Source organism: Leuresthes tenuis, unplaced genomic scaffold, assembly GCF_036924035.1.
Source record: "Leuresthes tenuis unplaced genomic scaffold, fLeuTen1.0.hap1 SCAF_11, whole genome shotgun sequence".
Lineage (NCBI taxonomy): Eukaryota > Metazoa > Chordata > Actinopteri > Atheriniformes > Atherinopsidae > Leuresthes > Leuresthes tenuis.
In genome coordinates, this window is record NW_027325365.1 from 4,659,866 (window position 1) to 4,681,753 (window position 21,888).

The 21,888-nt window shown below is 42.1% G+C and overlaps 1 protein-coding gene across 3 annotated transcripts in view; it reads right to left on the reverse strand.

Moving 5' to 3' along the window:
- Positions 1–21,888, reverse strand: part of mgat4b (alpha-1,3-mannosyl-glycoprotein 4-beta-N-acetylglucosaminyltransferase B) — a 94,529-nt gene that overhangs the window by 14,900 nt on the left and 57,741 nt on the right. For all 3 annotated transcript variants that reach the window (XR_011917789.1, XM_072395186.1, XM_072395185.1), the window contains exons 5-10: positions 17,448–17,494; positions 17,005–17,118; positions 10,049–10,124; positions 6,581–6,695; positions 854–984; positions 582–689 (exon numbers count right to left, since the gene is read on the reverse strand). Coding sequence is in view for 2 of the 3 variants with exons in the window: in XM_072395186.1 (XP_072251287.1) it covers positions 582–689; positions 854–984; positions 6,581–6,695; positions 10,049–10,124; positions 17,005–17,118; positions 17,448–17,494 (591 nt within the window). In the remaining variant the exon portion in view is untranslated. The remainder of the gene's footprint in view (positions 1–581; positions 690–853; positions 985–6,580; positions 6,696–10,048; positions 10,125–17,004; positions 17,119–17,447; positions 17,495–21,888) is intronic.

Sequence of the window (21,888 nt, forward strand, 5' to 3'; positions counted from 1 at the left end):
TTTCAGTGGAGACGGCCTGTTAGTTACAACTCTGATGTAAACTAACATTTGACTTCTCTCTGGATAAACACATGATCTGTGACACTCAAGTTGCTGTTTGCTGATTATTCAGCACTTCTAAACTTTTAAAAACGTCTCAAACATTACTTTCCATCCATCTTGCTGTCTTTTAATGAATTTGTTTCATCTTCTGTGCTGTAAATGTGAAACACTTATTACATAAGGTAATAATATGGCTTATTCGTGAATAAATGTGACCAGAAAGAGACACGAGATGAGCAAAAAGTGATGCAACACCCCTGCAAACAGCGACAAAATGACTTAACGTAGATGGAAAAGAGGAAAAAAGCGTTTCTAAGAGTCTTACAGATGGGAAACCTTTGCTAAGATACTGCAATGACCTCATATCAACTGCTAAAAGTATTGATTTTTGGGTTTGAAAATGTCACATTTCTGAGTTAAAACAGACTGAAGATCATCTGTTTTTATCTGCTGTTGACAGCTTTTTGGCCGCACCTCACCTCCCTGCTGGTCTTCTCACAGGACGAAAACAGAAATGTGGAGAGAAGATCTTCCGTTACCTTGAGTTTCTGAATCTTTCCAGCCAGAGAGGAGTGAGTGCCGACGTGCTGGAAGAGCGACGGCTTGAAGCGGATCCTCAGGTTGGCCTTCTGCCTGTCGCAGTGTTTCTGATGGAGACAAACAGGAACAGTGAGAGCATGTAACCCTGCAGGATGAAAGCTGAAAGAGCAGCACTGCGACTGTTAATACCCTCTGACTAAACTTCAGAAGAAAGAAGAAGATGCTGCTGTTTCATGGCTGGATGGTTCAGAGCAGGTAAGAAGCCACTCACCGCATCCTTCTCTGGGTTGCACACTTTGACCCACATGATGTGGTCCAGCAGCCAGTCGATGGGTTTGTCCTTGTAGAACATCAGCATGAACTCCACGATGAGCGACATGTCCAGAGACTTGAACATTTTACCTGCACAGGGAAGATGAGAGAACAAGTCAGCTTTGGAATCAGAAAGGCAGCACGCCTTTTAAAGCTTGGAGCTTAAAGCTGCTCCAGTTTCTGCATTTATCATTTCATTAATCTGTTATCTGTGTGAGGACTCAATGTGACGAGAAGGAGCTCTGCTTTCGTTTTATATGGAGAAATTAAACTGAGAAAATAAATCCCAAATAAACACAAAAATGGCTCAAAAATTGAAATTAACACAAAATTAATTTAGGCAGTAAATGATTTTCATTTTAATTTATCAATTGAATCTTTCTTCCTCAGCCAGGCCTTTGGAGTGTGTGCAGAATGTGGTTTAACATTGTCTGGTTGGAAAATGTGTCTTTTCCCGGATGTCCCTGGAAAAGATGTGTTCCTGAAGGCAGCACATGTTGCTGTAAAATCTCAGTGAACTTTTCTGCATTAATGCTGCCATCACAGAAGTGGAAATGAGCTTTGCCGAGGGTCCTGATCCAACCCCATACCTTCACAGAGCCTGGCTGCAGGGACTGGTTGCTGACAGCAGGCTGGATGCTGCTTTTGCTCTTTGCTCCATTTCTTCCAACAAAGATCTGGAATACTGATGGGTCTGACCACAGTACACGTTTCCACCGTGTGACGGTCCATCCCAGATGCCTCCGAGCCCAGAGAAGTGGACGCCGCCTCTGGACGAGGTTAACATCAGGCTTCTTTTCTGCACAGTAAAGCTTGTGAATGGAACTCTGTATTGTAGTGCTTGATAAAGGTTTCCCACAGTAATCCCTTGTCCATGTGCTTCTATCAGCTGCTGATGAATGACGGTTCTTGATGCAGCGCCGTCTGAGGGGTCAGAGGTCACGGGGGTCCAACTCAGGCTTGCTTCCTTGTCCTTTACACAATGAAATGTGGACAAACTGGAGATCCTCTGAACATCTTTGACCCTCAAAGTCCCAGCCTGTTATGGAGGCTGCTTTCGGACCGATGAAATTACATCGTTATTGACTTTTTAACTCTTTAACAGCCATAAATTTAAAGCATTCCAACTTTTTTTGGAATGTATCACAGGTCTGAAATGTAAAAATGGACGTTTATTAACAAATGAAACACAGTTAATGAGACGAAACTTGAGATATTTTTGACGCAGTTTATTTTCTGATCTGATCATTGTGTCCTTCCCTCTGACTGGGAGAAAATGAGTCCAGCGTTTCCCTTCAGAAGCCTGACATGGTTTCATCTCTGTCTGCTCTTTCTAAACATTCGATCTGAGCTTCTCCAAAGATTAAAGGTGAAAAAGTGCACAGCACAGACGTCTCATTGGACTCAAACAGTGATCAAATAAAAAGCCAGCAGATCAGCTCTGGCCTGCTCCTGCCCTCGTCTGGTCCTCCCTGATCGCTCTGGACACGTCAGCCTCCGGAGGGCCGGATGTTCGGCGAAGGCAACAGAATGAACCTCCCCACAGACCAAAACTGCAGCTAAACTTAGCAAATGAAAAACCCCAAATGTGAGCATTTGAATTAGAGAGCAACCCTGCAGCACTGCAGCTTTCCCCTCCGTCTGATTTAATTCAGTGAGTCAGCTTCACCCTGATGAATCTATTAAAGCAGCCGCCGCTCGCAGGCAGCTCAGGGTCGGCGAGGCTTCGTGAGGTCAGAGCCAAGGACCAGAGGGAGGAGGAACAGGCTGAGAAAAACAACAGATTGAAGAAGCACAAACATCCAGGTGAGAAATCAGCATCATGCAGCTCATAGAGCAGACTCCTGCTGGGCTCCATCGCTCCACTCCTCCATCTGTATTCAACTCCATCCCTCTGTCTGTTTATCTCAGCTTCCTGTCTCCATCATCCCTCCATCAAATCCGATTTCAAAAAAGGCCGCTGACAGAGAGGAAGACTCAACACGCTCATTCAGAGCATGAACACCTCAAACCCAGAGCCAGTGAAGATGGAGGCAGGGCATAACCGTGACTTTTTACGTGTAAGATGTTGTTTGGTTTATTTATTTTGAGCTTTGATTAGTACGTGATATCTTTTACAGACACACTGAGAAAGGAAGTGACTCTTAGTGTGTTTCTTCACGACTGTCAGTGCAATAAAACCCTGAAGAAGAAACTAATTGGATCTTTATAAAGCTGAAGGTTCAATGAGCTTCAACATGTTGACAAGTTCAGATTTGAGCTGCTTCTTCCACCAGTGATGTTACCCAACTACACTCTGACAGGATGAGTTTATGGTCACATGCAGCGAGAAAACTCCGGCTCTGTGAAGTGTTGTCTCTCACACGGTGAGACGTTCGCTGTCACTGAAGCTTTTCCTTTCACCGTTGAACAATTATCACATTTTCTGGTCTGGTTTGTCTAATTTTGCTCATCAACAGAATCATTTATAAGAAGCAGATACGAGCGTCTCCTGATCTGGACTCTTTTCATCGCCTTCTGCTGTCTGAAACAGTTTCTATCATGACAGAGAACAAAGAGTGTGTGATGAAGGCGGGGTGCAACACACTCGCCTCCATTACCGTCACTGTCAGACGGTCCATGAAGCAACAGTTTCATCATCCTCACACAGCAGAGGAAGACTTCTCAAACTGAAAGCAGAGCTTATTTAAAGGATAGAAACTTCTGCTCCGTGCGGTTCGTCACGATTCTTTAATAACAAAGTTAACTCATCTGATGCTCCACTTAAGCCAATAAAAATAAATTAGTTTGGACTATCCAGCGTCCCTCCGGGTTCAGAACACACGAGCAAAGTATCGATTGTTTTCTCCATTGTAATTAGTGAAATCAATAATTCACACTTATAACGTTTCATTTGTTTTGATGGAGGAAGCGGCGCCTGGAGCAGACACGAGGCAGCGAGGTGGGAAGGCGGCTGCAGAGGGAGTTGCAGCAGAGCACCTCAGCCCCGATGGTCGAACGAGACGAGGAAGGGTGACAGTCAGGCCTGGACTGGGACAAAAATTCGGTGCTGGACCTTTTGGTCCAGACTGGCCCACCACAATCCGCTCGCAGATACTGTGCCTCTAAATAAGGCATTATCTGTCTTTATTTCACCAATACTTTAAGAAGAATGAATGAATGAACGTGTGCTATTGCTCTGTTAGCTCATAGCTGCTGTGTTGTTGTTATTGGCGGTTATCGGGGGGCTTATAGAGGGCTTTCTACACACTTGTCTACTTGGAGGACGTCATCGATGTGCACTGCAGTTTTTTTTCTTTCCCTTTTCGCTTTTTTCTCCTTTTTTGCTCTTTTCCCTCTCACAGATTGCTAATGATGTGTCATTAGCTCATCATTAAAGGTGATTGGACGAGGGGGGGTCTGGAAAATGAGTGGGCGGGACTACTGGGCCTATCACTGGGCCACTGGGCCTCTTATGCGTCTTTACATACATATAAAAAATAAATAAATAGACCGGCCCACCGGGAAAACTCCCGGTACTCCCTATGGCCAATCCACCCCTGGTGACAGTGACACAGTTTACCACATTAGAACAACTCAGCTCACGATCCAACAAAGCATCAGCGAACTAATCATTCATTCAGCATCTTTTCCACATGCTGTCTCTCATCTGGTCATTTGGATGATTCCCAAAACCTCAACTCCTCAAGAAGAGTTTAGAAGTCAGGAACAGCTCATTAATATGCTGAACCCTGTCTTTTTAGAAGCTCATATCTAATCAGAAAATCTGTCGATGGATATTAATAATGTCACTCCTTCATTAATACAGAAAATGAGTGCTTACGTTGCAAATTAAGTCTTATATTTTCATGTAGATGCAATGATCCAAAAATAAGCCCCGAATGCAGGGGAACGTTCTAAAAAATAGTTTCTATTAAGCCATAAATGACAAAGATAGTTCTAAGAACAACGGCAACGCAACACCTAATGATGATGCACGAAAACAGAAACAAAAAGATCCACGGAGGAGTCCAGAAAATTACTTTAGGTCAAACAGATGCAGATCGACACACATTTTGTTCTCCACCGCCTTAAGCGGGTATAGAAAATGGATGGATGGATCCATGGGAAGGAGAGGAGTTTTATACTGCTCAAAGGTGTTAAAGATGCTTTATTGCTTTGAAGACATTATTCATTCATTCATTCATTTCTACTTATGTGGTTTCATTTGGTCGTGTGCAGCATTTTTTTCTGTATGTTTGTTCATTGCATGTGGTTACAGAGAAATTCAGTGTGATTAATGACAGGTGATTATTTCAGCAGGGTCTCTGCTCTGCATGCACCAATGAAAATACATGTTGTATATTCAGTCTGACACTTTCTACCAAAGTAAATTAATGACCGGACTGCCAGCAGTGCAGATGTTTCTGTGCTCATTTTGTGTTTACTGGTCTCATTAAAAATTATTTTATGACCCTGCAGATTCTCTCCAAATGACAAAATATCTGCCTGATTAGTCTTCTATTGCTAATGATGAGTATCTAACTGTCAGACAAAAGACATCATAACTAACATTGATTTTTGGCTGCAAAATCTCAAAGTTTCAAGGACAGTTCCCGAGAGCAAAGCTAGCTTCAAGGCCTTTAATATTTGATTTTAACAAACAGTTTACCAACCGGGGCCATCACCAGACCCAAAATCTAAATCACCTCATCCTCATTTCTTCCTCTTTCTCTCATTAGGGTCCATTAGCCGCTGAATGCTAATGAGCGTAGCCGGGAAACTAGCTGAGCGCTAACAGCTGAACACGAGATAAGAGAGTGGAAACTGAGCATGAGATCAAACTGTGAATCTTCCTCCAGCTACACAGGTACACATGCATGTAGTGTGGGCATGTGTGTGTGTTGGAGGGTCATATGGTCTGATTTATCATGTAAATGGTACCAAACATAACCATAAAAAATCCCAGAGATTTCTTTCTCCTCTTCTAACTGTAAACCTCCAAACACAGCTTGTGTCCCTCCTGAGAACAGCTGAATCACCTCCCACTGAGCAGGTAAAACACCTCCACAGGTGTGTTTCACAGCATCAGTTACAACAGGTGGATTATCAGAGCGTCCTGCTCCCGTGCAGTTAATGCCTTTAGTGGCAACTCATCTTTAAATAATATAAAATAAAGGCACAAATTTCACAATTATTTGGATAACAATAAAGTTTAATTGAAAATTATTTTATTCTGTTTGTAAATTATTACCATAATTCAGGGTTAAATTTTCTTTAAAGGCACTTCTGAACTTGTAATTCAGGATATTAATAGTTTTTAATATGCTAATAATTCTGAGAGCTTCATCCATCCATCATCTTCATCCAGAACCAACAGGTCCAGGAGGGGAACCCAGACATCCCCAGCGACACTCTCCAGCTCCTCCTGGGGGATCCTGTGGTGTTCCCAGGCCAGATGGGATATAAAATCCCCCCCCCAAAAAAGTGAGTTCTGGGTCTGCCTCGGGGCCTCCTCCCAATTGGAGGTGCCAAAAAAGGCAACCAGGAGGCATCCTAACCAGATGACCCACCTCAGCTGACTCCTTTCTATGCTGAAGAGCAGCGGCTCTACTCCGGATGGTGGAGCTCCTCCCCCTATCTTTAAGGCTGAGCCCAGGCCCCCCCGTGCTGCTGCTGGAGCGACCACAAAGGTTAACTGACTCACCGATGAAGCCGAGCTGAGAGAACTCCAGGATCATCCACTCCTCTGACGGCTGCTGCAAAGCAAAGTTCTTCATGGTGGTGAAGTAGTTTGGACGAGCGACGATGTCGTCCTCTAACTGTAAAACAGAGGCGGATCACAGATGTGACGCTTACAGATGCAGGCAGAGGTGCTGTGTTTTCTGCTCAGAGTGAGACCTCCTAAAGATGTTCATCTCACCAAAATATGCTTAAACCCACCGGGAATTATGGGGAAATATTTGAAATAAAAATAGACTAAACAATGACCTAAACTTTGCACAGTTAAAGAGAAGGAAATGTTTAGACTGTGTTTTACATCGGCTCACATTGCACACAACATTAACTGACATCTACACAAACAAACACCAGGAAACAAGGTCTTTGCAGTCCTGCTTTCACAGAGTTTCTGTGTTTGTGTTGTCCACAAAATGTCTGCCCTTGTAGGCATTATGGGTCTCTCTGTAGTGGTGTTGTGTGTTTGCAGCCAGCTTGTGTCTTTTTGAAGCCATGCTCTGTGTCTTGGTAGTCATGTTGTGACTCTCTTTGTGTGTCTTTGCAGTGTTGTTACCTTTCTTTAGTGTTGTCATTACTCATTTTGTGCTTCTTTGTAGCTGTTGTTGTATGTTTGGGTCATGTTGAGACTGAATTTTAGTAGTTATCGTGTCTCTTTTAACTCTTTTGTAAGCCAGTCTCTGTGTAGTCATGTTGTGTCTCTTGTATCTGCTTCTTTGTGTTTTGTGTATGTTTAAAGTCATTCTGTGTCTCTTTGTAGCCCTCATCCATATATCGTTGCCAGTTTCTGTCTTTTTACAGTCATGTTGAGACTCTGTGGTCATATCGTGAGGTGTTGAGGTTGTTTTGTGTGTCTTTGTGGTCATGTTGTGTAGGCAGGCAGTCACAGAGTCCACCGGCCGATTCCTGTCCAGTTGCAGACTCACATAAGACACACTTCTTTAAACGCTGCTTCTTGATCGAAGTGTTAGGAACTAAATCTGTTCAAATACTTAACAGTGATAAAGCCCAAAATGGATGCTTCTCCCTGAGAGGCATGGCTCCACCACAGCAGCTCCCAGAGCAGCTGCAGACGCCCTGCTCATCCAGACGCTGCCTCCTGACGCTGCCTTGGAGTAATTAGCTCCTCCACCACAGCGCTGTGGTGAGCAGAGGAGTTCAGAGAGAGTTTAAGTGTCAGAGCGGCGAGCGTGCCTCTTGGAATCTGTCAGAACGCTTCGTGTGGGTGCAGCGGAGACGGCGGCGGCGCTGCCTGCAGACACACTGCTCCATCGCCAGAAAAATGTATTAAGTCTTGATTTAAGTTTAACGCTACAGACCACAACTGTTAACCCATCATCTACCTGCTCATTTCTGTCACAGGACACTTCCCCGTCTGTGGTCATTTTCCTTCTTTGCCTCTTTGAAGTTGTTTTGTGTCTCTTTGAAGTTGTTTTGTGTTTCTTTGAAGTTGTTTTGCTCTACTGGTTGTATTGTGCCTCTGAAAACATACTTTTTATCGTTAGTGTGTGTCTATAGGCTATTTGTGTGATCTTGAATGCATTTTGAGTGTTTAATAATTTCGTTGTTTTGTATCTCTTTGTCATTTTGTAGGCTTTGTGTATCTCTTTGGACGTGCTTTACATCTATTGAAGCTGTGTTGTGTGTTTTTGTAGTTGTTTTGTGTCTCTTTGTCATTTTGAAGGCTTTGTGTATCTCTTTGGACATGCTTTACATCTATTGAAGCTGTTTTGTGTGTTTTTGTAGTTGTTTTGTGTCTCTTTGTCATTTTGAAGGCTTTGTGTATCTCTTTGGACATGCTTTACATCTATTGAAGCTGTTTTGTGTGTTTTTGTAGTTGTTTTGTGTCTCTTTGTCATTTTGTAGGCTTTGTGTATCTCTTTGGACATGCTTTACATCTATTGAAGCTGTTTTGTGTGTTTTTGTAGTTGTTTTGTGTCTCTTTGTCATTTTGTAGGCTTTGTGTATCTCTTTGGACGTGCTTTACATCTATTGAAGCTGTGTTGTGTGTTTTTGTAGTTGTTTTGTGTCTCTTTGTCATTTTGAAGGCTTTGTGTATCTCTTTGGACATGCTTTACATCTATTGAAGCTGTTTTGTGTGTTTTTGTAGTTGTTTTGTGTCTCTTTGTCATTTTGTAGGCTTTGTGTATCTCTTTGGACATGCTTTACATCTATTGAAGCTGTTTTGTGTGTTTTTGTAGTTGTTTTGTGTCTCTTTGTCATTTTGTAGGCTTTGTGTATCTCTTTGGACATGCTTTACATCTATTGAAGCTGTTTTGTGTGTTTTTGTAGTTGTTTTGTGTCTCTTTGTCATTTTGTAGGCTTTGTGTATCTCTTTGGACATGCTTTACATCTATTGAAGCTGTTTTGTGTGTTTTTGTAGTTGTTTGTGTCTCTTTGAAGTCTGTTTGCCTCTGAAGTTATGATCTGCCTTTCTCTACGAATTGTGTATCTCTTCAAAACATGTTTTGCATCTATTGAAGTTATATTCTGAAGTAATTATGTATCTTTTGTGGTTGTTTTGAGTCTTTGCAGTCAGTTTGTGTCTGCTTGAAGCTGTTTGTCTCTTTCAATTAATTTAGCTTCTCCAAAGTATTTCTGTATATTTTTGCAGTCATTTTGTGCCTCTTTTCAGGCGTTCTGATCCTCTTTGAAGTTGTTTGCATCCATTTGTCGATGTTTTTTGCCTCTTTGTAGTTATTTTTTTGTGTATTTGAAGTCATTTTATTATTTCTTTGAAGTTGCTTTGCACGTCTTGAAGTCATTATGTGTCTTTTGTAGGCATTCTGTGTATCTTCCAACATGTTTATAAGTTGTTTTGTGACTTACTGTGGTTATTTTAAGTCACTTTAAAGCAATTTTCTCTTCTATTCATTCATTCTATTCATTATGTGTCTTTTTGAAGTTGTTTGCATCTCTATGTAGATGTTTTCTGTCTCTTTGTAATTATGTTTTGTCTCTCTGAAGTTGTCTGTCTCTAAAGTCCTTTTGTGTATCTTTGAAGTTGTTTTCTCTCTCCTGGTCCCATAGATGACCAGAAAGAAATGCAAAGAAAACTCAGAAAAACAAAATCAGACATAAAATGAGCAACAGAAGAAACAATGCCAACAAACAGATGCATAAATTCATCAGCCATAAACAAACACACTACTTTCTCTGTATTATTCTATTATTACAGATGTGTCAACTTCATCTCATAAATAAAGTGCCTAGAAACTGTTTTTATTTACCTCAAACTGAGATTTATAAGCAGCTTAATGGGTTTTATTGATCAAGACACAGTTTTGAATACAAAACTGAAATAAATTGAGATGCTTTGTGTGTGATAACATCCCCATGGTGCAGATCTCACTCCATGTTGTGAATCCAGCAAACAACAGATTGATATTGATAATAAATGTTTTTTCCACCGCTGTACCCAGATCTTTCAGTACTTTACCTGAACATAGTAAGTTCCTTTAGACTGAGCGTACATCATCAGGAAGCAGTAGTCCAGGTTCTGCTTCGTCCTCCACCTGAGGAGGAGGAGGAGGAGGAGGAGGAGGAGGAGGAGGAGAAACAACATGTTAACCTCCACCACAACATACACACCTCTTAGTGAAGCAGTCACAACTAAACAAATGTAGAAAAGCAGGTTAAATTCATGCAAAGCTAAGACGATGAACGGCTCCAGTCCAACATCAGAACACGCTCAGCTGTTTCAGAGAGATGACAAGAAAACAGCGTAGACGAGCTGTCAGCGGCTTCCTCCAGCAGGAGCGGCCTCCTCACTTCCATCACCTCTTGGTGCACGCAGAGCAGCAGATTAAATTAGTCTCTGTTTAACTGACAGCTCAGAGGAAACCCACCCAGCATGTTTCTGTCACATGACCACAGGATTAAAGTTTTAACGCTGCAGGTTTCCATCGATACCTTCAGCCCGTGTGATGGAAAAAAAACAGCCGCCCATAAATTTCAGGCTCTCCCAGAAACGACACAAAGCAGTCAGCGGTGGACGGATGGATCTGTGTACAGTCGCGGTTTGGTAAACAGCAAACACACACAGCTCAATATTTGCAGAGCGAACACTCAGCGTCCGACACACTTCGTCATTTCTCAGCAGCTGCCTGAGTTCTCTGTTCAAACTCTGACAATTTCTCATTGTAACATCCCAGAGCAGTGACTCAGGGCTTAAAATAAAGAAGACAGATCACAACATACAGAACTGAGCTGATCCAGCCCTCGTTTCTTTATTTATTAGCAGGAAAACAGGAAATATATGCAGTGATCTGAACACAAGTATACCAAATGTTTTCAGGACACACTGCACACCATGCTGAGATATGCCAAGTTTTCAGCTAATAGCTCTTTGGGAATCACCTTGTTGCTGCAGAAATCCTATTTTCTGTCTGTCAAACTGTGTTATCTTTGCTGTTTTTCATAGATGAAACTAAAGAAATGGGAACAAATGATGTGTCTGACAGTTTGAGTGCCTGAGAGTAAAGTTTTTAGCCCGCCCAGTAATTTGGCTGCCGTTGATAAAAATCATATTAATGTGGTGAAGAATGGAGGAAAGCAACTCCCATCATGGAGCAAGCCAGCGGCAGGAAGAAGGTCAATCAATCAGGTTCATTGTGGGAAGAATTCCTTGTAGATGAGGAAAGAAAATAGTGAAATGCTCTTTAACATCTGCAGAGAAGCTACCGTGAGCAATGGATTCATGATTCAATAACAGAATCCAACAGAAAACAGATAGTGGCAGAAAACAAACTGGGCTACACTGATACTAAATCTTTCATTTAGAAAGAAAGTGTGACCCAACTTCTGTCAGGAGGATTTCCAAACGGTGATCCAGATTTCTCCGGATCAGGTAGATTTATGTTCACGCCTCTTAGATTCCTGAACAACAGAAGCTGACAGGTGGAGAGCAGCTACTGTGAGGTAAGTTCCTCCCAGCCTTTTAAAACCTGTTCAGCTGGGGCCTGGAGGAGAAGGGAAGAAAGGTAATCACATCCTCAGCAGATGTCTGAAGAGGGTAGATTATTCTAAATCAGAGTATGAGGATGACATTCAGAGTCAGATTTGGTCCTAAAGATGCTCAGTTTCTGCAGGTTTTTAAATGGAGGTGAACCAAAAAGTCTGCATTTTTATATTGAAAAAGATGCTTCTTATCAGCTCAAACTGCAGTGCTGTCACTCCCTCCGCTACTTGATCTGCTGCTACAACCACAAACTCTCCTGGAAACAGAACTGCAGCTACCTAAAAGGAAAAAGGAGCCACAACTTCCTCTAAAAGTCTTTAGTTTGTCAAGAATCAGAGCAGTTTCAGCTGAAAGCCAGCCAGGCCTGACAGCCAGGTTCCAAAAACCACAAGAACAAGATAAGAAGTTCCAGCAGCTGTGTGAGGGCTTCAGAAGACAGCAGAGGCACTAAAAACATCTGTCTGACCAGAGTAATATTCATCCAGGTGCTGCACAAACACAGCTGATGATAACATAGCTCTGAAACTGTGTCTGCTCTGGAGAAAACTGAGGATCATCAGGGAGCAACCAGGCTCATAACAGGCAAAAACCAACCAGAAGAAAAGCCTCAGGGCTTTATGTTGCATGTGATGAACACATGAGCTTTGACTCCTTCTGCACAAAAAGCCTCCCCCCATCCCATCCTCAATTTCACTTTATTGTCCCATAAATAAATGGCTTCCCCTCCTCCAGCAGCCTGCCCTCCCCTTCTAAAACAGCGGTTTAAAGTCTTTTTTCACCACTGGGAGTCAATAGCCTTTTTATAATCCCACTGAGGTCTAAAAACAATCCTGAGAAAAGAGGCTTTTATAGGAAAATATGCAAAGTTAGCACAGAAGCAACCTTGTCCGGCGCTCCGTCTCTCCTGATCAGTGGAGTGGAGCCCCCCCCGACCCTTCTCAGATAAAGAAGACGCTCTCTTCTGACAGCAGGGGTGTGACCACAAAGACATAATTTATCTTTAACAAAAATACTGATTTTATGTCCAAAACCAAGATCAAAGTTCAAACTGGAAAATATTACGTCTGAGGCTCTAAAACTTTAGTTGCTTTTAACACACAAAATACCAGAATATAAAGAGTTTATCGACTCCTGCTTGCTCTTAATATGTCTGAGAGAACTTCAGCTTGTTTGTGGATTTTCTGTTTTAGTTTTTCAGAGTTTGCTCTGATTTTATTTTTTATTCAGTGTTAGTGTTTCGTCCCTTTTGTGAGACTCTGATTCCTTTCTGGTGTCCTTCCCTTGTTTAGCTTCATGTGTTTATTCTGTTCATGTTTTCTTGTGTTTGGTTTTCAGTTATTTTCTCAGTCTTAGCTCGGTTTCTCCTTCAGTCTGTCTTAGTGTCCCCCCGTTCGGTTTCCTCAGCTCTTCCACACACACCTGGTTTCCTGTGGTCAACCATCACAGCTGCAGTCACTTGCTCATCAGCCTCCTGTGTGTTTAGGCTTCTTGATTTCTCTCAGTCATTGTCAGATCCACACTGTTGTCTGTTTCCTGTCTCCTGGTTGACTTCTGGTTAGTTTGGTCTTTTGTTTTTATATAAGTTTAGTTTCTAGTTAGTTTCTGGCTGCACCTTTCTTTGTTTAAATAAAGTCTCCAGATCACCATTCGTCCACTTTGGGTCCTCATCAATCACTACAATCCACGACCAATCTGACTTGTTATATTCATACAATTCATTGCTAGGTACAGGGCCGGGGGTCGAAAGGGTCAAAATGTCTTAAATAAATAAACTGTTAACATTCTGAAAGACAAACAAAGACTCAAAGTTATTACAAACTATCAATTACTGCACAAAAGACTTAATGTATGAATGAGTATTTAGATGCAAAATGGTCACAAAACAGCAGGAAAAAATCTAAAACAATACAGAAATGAGACAAAAATTAAAGCCATATAAACCACCAAAAATTTAAAAAAATTTAATAAAGACACTTAAAATAACTAAAAAGAGACACAATTTGACCAAAAAGGAACAAATAAGAGAGTCTAAGGGCCCAAAATAACCAAATTAACAAAACAAAAGAAAAGAGAATCTAAAGGCATAATGAGATCCAATATGACCACAAAGAGAAACTAAACAAACACACAAACTACCACAAAGTGACAATGAACTGAACACAGAGACAGAAAACAACCAGTCAGACATGAAAAACAACTACTGCACGGACAGAAAAGAACCAGAGACACAAACCAAACACAAGGGAACTCAAAACTTTAATATCATCAATGTCATTTCATGTCCTTCACCTAAAAAAGACACAACACGACCAGTATGGTGTGTCTAATTATTAACAGAACATCTCCAAATAAAAACATCCAAGCACCGACTTCCTGCTGTTATATTCAGCCGTTTACGAGTCGACCTGAGAGGCGAGGCCAACGAGCAGCTGTTAGCATGCGAGGCCAACGAGCAGCTGTTAGCATGCAAGGCCACCACTCCGTCCTCCATCTCCCTCTGAGAGCAGTTTCAGCTCATCAGAAACACAACCGAGTCCAGGGTTGGACTTTTAATGGGATTCTCCTCAGAGAGCAGACAGCCCGGCGTGATGCTCACAGACTGAGTTAATCTGTTTGTTTTCTGCTCACTGCTGGAGGAGCTCGCACATTCTGCAAGTTTAAGGCCTTTTTCTCTTAAATCACATAGTTTCACCATTGAAAGCTTCAGTTAACAAAGTAATGTGGCAACAATAATGTTCATCTTTCAGAAAGTAACAACAATAAGTCCATAGAAGTTGGTGTGCGTCATCTTCATTAGCTAAGCTGTTAGCGTTAGCTGCTGCTAAAGGAAAAAATAAATCAATAAATAAACCATTTCCCTGCTCTGAAGTTCAGGCTCTGAGAGTTGGAACTGATCCCTCTTTGTGGCTCAGTTTCTTCAGTCCAGGACCAAGTTGTTAAAACAGTGGGATGAAAAGTGGCTGCTGCACATTCACAGTCTTTAGCTAACTCTGCTGGAACATTAGCCTCAGATATAGTTTATCCACTGGGCTCTTATATCCTCTGAGGCTGCTGCTGGATGGAAGATGCATGCTCCTCAGTAACAGCTGACAGCAGAACATTGGCTTCACCCATCCAGCAGGGTGGATGTGAGTGGGAACACTGAAGTACATTGTTGGACTGGATCTCATGACACTGAAATGAATTTTCTGTCTGCAGTGAAATAAACTCCAGCAGGACAGAAATCTCTATTTGAGACTCAGAGACAGCAACTCTGTGTTTACAGTAGCCGAACGTCTTTATTTTCCCTCGTATGAGATCTGACAATCATCTTCCTGTTGAGTCTCTCCGTTTTCATTATGAAGCGTAGCGTCCTGACAGTGTTTGTCAGTAAAAGCTCCTCTCATCCCTGCAGACTCAGCAGGAAGACAAACCGAAGGAAGCCACAGGAAGAATCAGGTTTTTGGAGAAAAGAATAAAGTTTAAAACCGGTTCTCTGAAAATAACTCAGCAGTAACCAGACAGATAGACAGAGAGGAAGAGTCTTCTGATTTATCTCTCCTCGTCCTCCATCTTCTTCCCTTCCTGTTTTAATCCAGCCGCAAGCAGAGAGGGCCGATCAAAGTGTGTGTGAGTGTGTGTGCTGAAACAAGTATCTTTGTAAGGAAAGAAAAAAGCTGAAAACTGATGTTCAGATGAAGTTTCCTCACAAAGACGTGACAGTGAGATGCTTAATTAAAGCAAACTGACGTCATTCACGGAGTTTTAATCAGGGTTTCAATCAGGAAACGTCAGCAGAGTCGGACCCAAAACAGAAATAATTGGGACAGAACGGAGAGAGAAAATAAAATATCACTGATTCCTACATTTACTTCTCTGCAGACAGTCTGAACTCAACATATTTCCTGTTCTGTCTCATCAGCTTCATTTCATCTGTTAATAAACATCCATTTTTACATTTCAGACCTGCAACACATCCCATAAAAGTCAGGACAGTAAATGTTTTCCCACTTTGTAATGTTTCCTTCTCCCAACACTTAAAGACGTTCTGACATTGAGGAAACTAAGTGATGAAGAGTTTCAGCTGTTATTTTGTCCCTTTCTTCCTGCAAACACATGGTTTGGGGGGGTTGTTTCAAAGTTCTCCAGCATACTCTGTTGGGGACAGGTCAGGACTGCAGGCAGCCAGTCCAGGACCCTCTTCTTCCTCAGCCAGGCCTTTGGAATATGTGCAGAATGTGGTTTTACATTGTCTGGTTGTAAAATGTCCCTGGAAAAGATGTGTTCTTGAAGGCAGCATATGTTGCTGTAAAATCTCAGTGAACTTTTCTGCATTAATGCTGCCGTCACAGAAGTGGAAATGAGCTTTGCCCCCTGATCCAACCCCATACCATCACAGAGCCTGGCTGCAGGGACTGGTTGCTGACAGCAGGCTGGATGCTGCTTTTGCTCTTTGCTCCATTTCTTCCAACAAAGATCTGGAATACTGATGGGTCTGACCACAGAACACGTTTCCACCGTGTGACGGTCCATCCCAGATGCCTCGGAGCCCAGAGAAGTGGACGCCGCCTCTGGACGAGGTTAACATCAGGCTTCTTTTCTGCACAGTAAAGCTTGTGAATGGAACTCTGTATTGTAGTGCTTTACAAAGGTTTCCACAGTAATCCCTTGTCCATGTGCTTCTATCAGCTGTTGATGAACGACGGTTCTTGATGCAGAGCCGTCTGAGGGGTCAGAGGTCACGGATGTCCAGCTTCAGCTTGCTCCCTTTACTGAAGGTCTCTGCCAAGGCTGCGCTCCATCCTTACTTCCTTCTCCAGTTGAGCCACACACAGAGAACAGAGGACCTGAGGTCTAGCTCGAAGCACCTCCAGAAGGTCACCTGCGACCCGCAGCCTCACCAAGGGCCCAGAGGGCTCAGCCACAGTGTCAGTGTGCGCCTTTACAGCACTGTGAACCTCCTCAAACTCTGCCTGATAGCTGTGGGCTTAATAGTCCGCCGGATCCTGTTGAGGTCCATTTTTTCTGTCAAGGTTAGAATGTTAGAAGTGTACCCAAATGCAGGATTGAGAAGGAGGAGGTGAAGACAGGTGAATGTCTCTGAGGCTCTTAATTAATCAAACAACAGACAATCCTCTGAGAAAAACAGGCAACGTGAAAAGAAGATGATCCGACAAGGATCAACTGAAAACTGGGAGCAGATAAACTAAAGGAAGTTCCTCTGATTTGAAGTTAAGAGTGTGAGTGGTGATGATTAACAGGACCTGAAGTTTTCAGTTCAGATCTATGAATGATTTTTATGTTACAGCAGCTCAAACAGTGTGATTCACTTCATACTTTTATTAACAGTTTAAAGTTTTTATTAACAGTTAAAGTTTTCTTTTCTGAAACCACACACATAAAACTTTGCTGTTCCTCAGAGGCTGGCTCATGTCGGCAGAGTGTAACACACAAACCTGACTCTCTCCTTCGGGTCTCCAAAGGACTCTCGAAGCCGTGAGAAGTCGGGGTAGAAGTGGACGGACGGCGAGACGACCTCCAACAGACCCGACTGAATCTCTGCTGGAAAACTGAGACAAGCACAGAGAGAGTCAAACAAACAGACAAAATAATAAAGAAACAAACAAGCCAGTTGTGATAAATGTTCTCGCATTCACATAAATTCTGTAACAGTCGGTAAGAAAACATGAGGTTTGTTCTGGAGACCAGACGAAATAAAAAGAAGGAAAATAAACAACAAAGACAAAAGGTACGAGTGAGGAAAGGAATCAAGGAAGTAGAGAGTGAACTGAGGAAGTAGGGAAGGACACATCACAAACATCGCACACAGAGACAACACACAAAGACTTTTATACTTAGTATATGTAGTAACGGCATCCCATAATGCAGGTGGACTTACAGGCGCTTCAGGTTGTCTGCTACACTGCCGGCGTACTGCTGGTCAGACTGTAAACACACAAACACAGTCAAAGGTCAGCTGATCTGTGACATCAGCAGAGGTGGCACCCATGTTTCCAGGACAGCGTTTAATGTGGTTTCTTGTTTTGTGTCTCTTTGATGTTTTTTTTTCTTTGATGTTGTGCTTTTGATGGTGTTTTTTTGTCTTTTTTATGTTGTTTTTTTATGTTGTTTTTTTGTCCTTTTGATGGTGTTTTTTTGTCTTTTTGATGTTGTTTTTTGTCTTTTTGATGTTGTTTTTTTGTCTTTTTGATGTTGTTTTGTGTCTCTTTGTTGTTGTTTTGTGTCTTTGTTGTTGTTTTGTGTCTTTTTGATGTTGCTTTGTCTCTCTTTGTTGTTGTTTTGTGTCGCTTTGTTGTTGTTTTATGTCTCTTTGATGTTGATTTGTTTCTCTTTGTTGTTGTTGTTTTGTCTCTTTGATGTTGTTTTGTCTCTTTGTTGTTGTTTTGTGTCTTTTTGATGTTGCTTTGTCTCTCTTTGTTGTTATTTTGTGTCTCTTTGATGTTGTTTTGTGTCTTTGTTGTTTTGTGTCTCTTTGATGTTGTTTTGTGTCTTTGTTGTTGTTTTGTCTCTCTTTGTTGTTGTTTTGTGTCTTTTTGATGTTGCTTTGTGTGTCTTTGATGTTGTTTTGAGTCTCTTTGTCATTGTTTTGTGTCTTTTTGATGTTGCTTTGTGTGTCTTTGCAGCTGCTTTGTAACTCTTTTCAGTGACTGTTTTCTAAATGCTTTTGTGTTCATGTTGTACCTCTTTTTGGTATTTCTGAGTCACTCTGTAGTTATGGGGACTTTTGACTGAGATCATCAAAACACTTTTTGTTTTTTCTGCACCAAATAAAACACACACACACACTTTTTCACACTTGAACATCACCAACAACTTGAGCAATCAGTGATGTCAGAGCTCAGCCTCCTGCACGGGCCAATCAGAACCAAGACTGGGCTCCCGACTGGGACCAACTCATTTGACTGTGTAGGTCAGTGTGCGGTCACACACGTGTTTTCAGCAGCTGAGTGGCGCTGCAGCCTGTGGTTTGTTTTGGCGTCCTGGAGATGCCAGCCGGGTGGAGCTTACCACAGAGCTCTATGTTAATGAGGAGCAGACGTAGTCAGCGCTGATCACGCTCCTCACTTTCTACTGTGTTCATTTACTCAAAGTTCCTATATCAACACTGGAAGCTGCTCAAATGACTAATGTTGTTTCATGTGGGCTTTTTGATCCAAATAGAAGGAAAAACACAAGTTTTCCTTTGGAGATTTTGTTTCCCTGTGAGAGGTCAAACTGAAGCCACATTCATAACATCAACTGGTCGAAACAGATTCTTCTTCATTATATTTTCCATCTTTATCTTTGTTCTTTGCCAGATTGTTGTATGTAATTGTTTCTCCGTGGATCTTCAACGGCTTTTCCTTTTCGGCTAGCTTTCTGACTCAGTCTTTCTGTTGTGTCTACTTTAATTTGTTTATGCACTTCTTGTAAATAATTTCGCTAATCCTGCCTCGGCAGCTCCTGTTTGTTTAATTCTGTTAAAAGCATCATTCATCTTCCACCTTCTCGCCTGCTCGTCTGGTAGTTCAGCATTTGGGTCTTTTTCTATCAATCTTGACAGCATTTACGTTTACAGTTAGTCTAATATGCACAGATATGTTTAATTCTAAATGCCGACGTACTGGTAGACAGTACTTGAAAGTAGGGGTGGGCGATATGGCAAAAATATCATATCACGATTTTTTAAAAATAAAATCACGATTTCGATTTTATCACAATCTTAAATTGAAAAGTGAAAAACAGGCAGTGTTGCAGAAGTATTTTCGGCCGGGCAGCTCGTTCTGCGGGTCAACTACTTGAAGCAGATGTTTGAAACGGTACCTTATCTTTTGCAAGATAAAAGGTAACTGCTTCTGTTACCTCTCTCTATCACTTGCTTGACTTGTCATAGGAGTGCCTTTGTCAAATGTCTGTGTTAATGTTGTCTGTTTTGGTCTTACGCTAGCTGCTGCTTACGCTAGCTGCTGCTTACGCTAGCTGCTGCTTACGCTAGCTGCTGCTTACGCTAGCTGCTGCCTCCCCTGCGGTGCCGCCGGGCCCCTCGCTGTTTGGCTCTCAGCATACTGTTTGGGATGCTTCCTTTTCAAGTGATTGAACATGTTCGTCCTGTTGCCACCCGATGTGCGAACCGTTTCAGTGCAAACTTTGCAAATTACAATTTATTACAAATTACATTTGCTTGCGGTTGATCAGTTGCGGAAAATCCAAACCAATTCCATATAATGGAGGTGGAATTTTTTTTAGCGACCAACTCCTCTGTTTGGCTTTCAGCCACAGCTGAAAGCGCGTCACTGCCTGTAATTCGCTGTGATTGGTCAGTCAGGTTGACGACGTAATACGTCTGGTGCTTCGGTGCATCAGCATAGAACTGAAATTTATAGAACGTACCCTAGACGATCCCACGATCTCTGCGGTTTGACAGATCGTTACAGATCGTCTTCACCTTGCAACGATTTAATATCGTCATATCGCCCACCCCTTCCTGAAAGTGTAAAATCTACCTATAAAATCTACCTGTGTCCTGAGCAGCAGAGCGTGGCTGTACCTGACAGTTAAAGGTTGCCGAAGATTTATGAATGAACAAAATGTGCCGTCTTTGTCCTTCAAAAATACACCAAACAATGTGCACATAATACTGTGGGAATCCCAGCTCAACAGCAAGTAAAAGTACTGCCATGCTGGGCGTTCATTTTAAACTGCAGCGCACCAGATGTCGGTGTCAGCTGTGATGAAGCATGTCACAGATGACATGGGGTGACAGAGTAAGGTCAGTTCAAAACTAAATGTAAAGGTGTTCCAGCATCTTTAGCCACCCGCTCTGCACATGAATGAAACTCACTAACCAGGCAAAGAGCCAATTTGAACTGAACCAAACTGATTAGATGTTAACTCAAAACACATGCAGTCACCAACCAGCTGTTTAGGCAGCATGGCCTATGCTGATGATACTCAGCTGCACTCATCTATGAAACCAGATGAAACCAATCCGTTGGTCAGACTACAAACATGTTTTCAAGACACAAGAGCTGGATTACTCCAAAGTTTTTGCTTCTAAATTCAGGCGAAACAGAAGTTGTTCTTTTTGGACCTGAACCAGGACCAGGAAGAAACATTTTAGTTATATAGTTACTATAGATGGTATTTCCTTGGCTTCTGTTATGACAGTGAGGAGTCTTGGAGTTATTTTTGACCAGGATCTGTCCTTTGACTCACATATAAAACATGATTCAATGTCTTCTTTCACCTTCGTAATATTCTCCCCTTCTTTCTGTCCTCTCAACCCCCAGCAGGTCGAGGCAGATTGCCGCCCTTCCTGATTCTGGTGGAGGTTTCTTCCTGTTAAAAGGGAATTTTTTCTTTTCGTTGTTGCCAGTCGATGTGAGTACGATGGCAGGGGGCAGAAAGAGTAAATCCAGCCTTGATTAACCATCTTAAGGAAAAGTTTGTAAAGCTACCAGGTGAAAAATAGGCTGGTATTGGTGGTGATCCCCATCGTCATGGCTCTGCACATCAATCACCTCATTGTAGTTTCTCCTGAAACTTTGGTTCTCGGAGTAGATGCACCTGACTGTGACTCTGAGGAGTGATGATTCTTCACAAAACTAATCCCCAGTGTATTCTAACTCCAATATCTACACAATCTGGTGTTCTGAGAAGTCGTAAGTCCCTCCAACATCTGCAGCAATCAACTTCTTCTTCATCTCATGATTCCTCTGAAATCTAAACAGTCTAAATTCTGCATTCCAGGCAAGACATATTTCCATAACAAAGGCAGAGCAGCACATTTAAATGCTTAATTTTAGGCTTCTTAGGTTACATTGTTCAGGGTTTCCATCACAGAACTCTCAATTTAGACCTGCTCTAAAAGTCCTGAACAGAAAACTAGATGAAAAACTGTTCATCAGTCAAACTCAATAATTTAGAACAACAAAGTTTTCAGATTCTTGTCAAGTTGTTTAAGCATTTATTTGAATTGACTTTAATCAGAATGAAACACTGTAGAAATATTATGTTTTTCCCCAACAAAACAAACAGAGACTCAGTAAAGATAAGCAACATCCCGTCTCCCATCTGGCTTCATAATGTGGTTGATCCCATTTCAGCATCTTTCCAGAAAACAGACTCGAGTAACAGAAGAGCTGATCCCAGACCTGCTCATGTAAAGAAAGGCTGCGTGGTGGATTTGTGTTCTCATGCTGAGCGGTTTCATGTTTTTCTCTGTAACATGCCTCAGTCATGTAATATTCATGTTGCACATCTCTCCACTTTAAGAGCTTTAAGTGCTTTTGCTGCTCGTTGTTCGTTTTGCACAAACGAGGCCTGCTGAGGCGCCACGT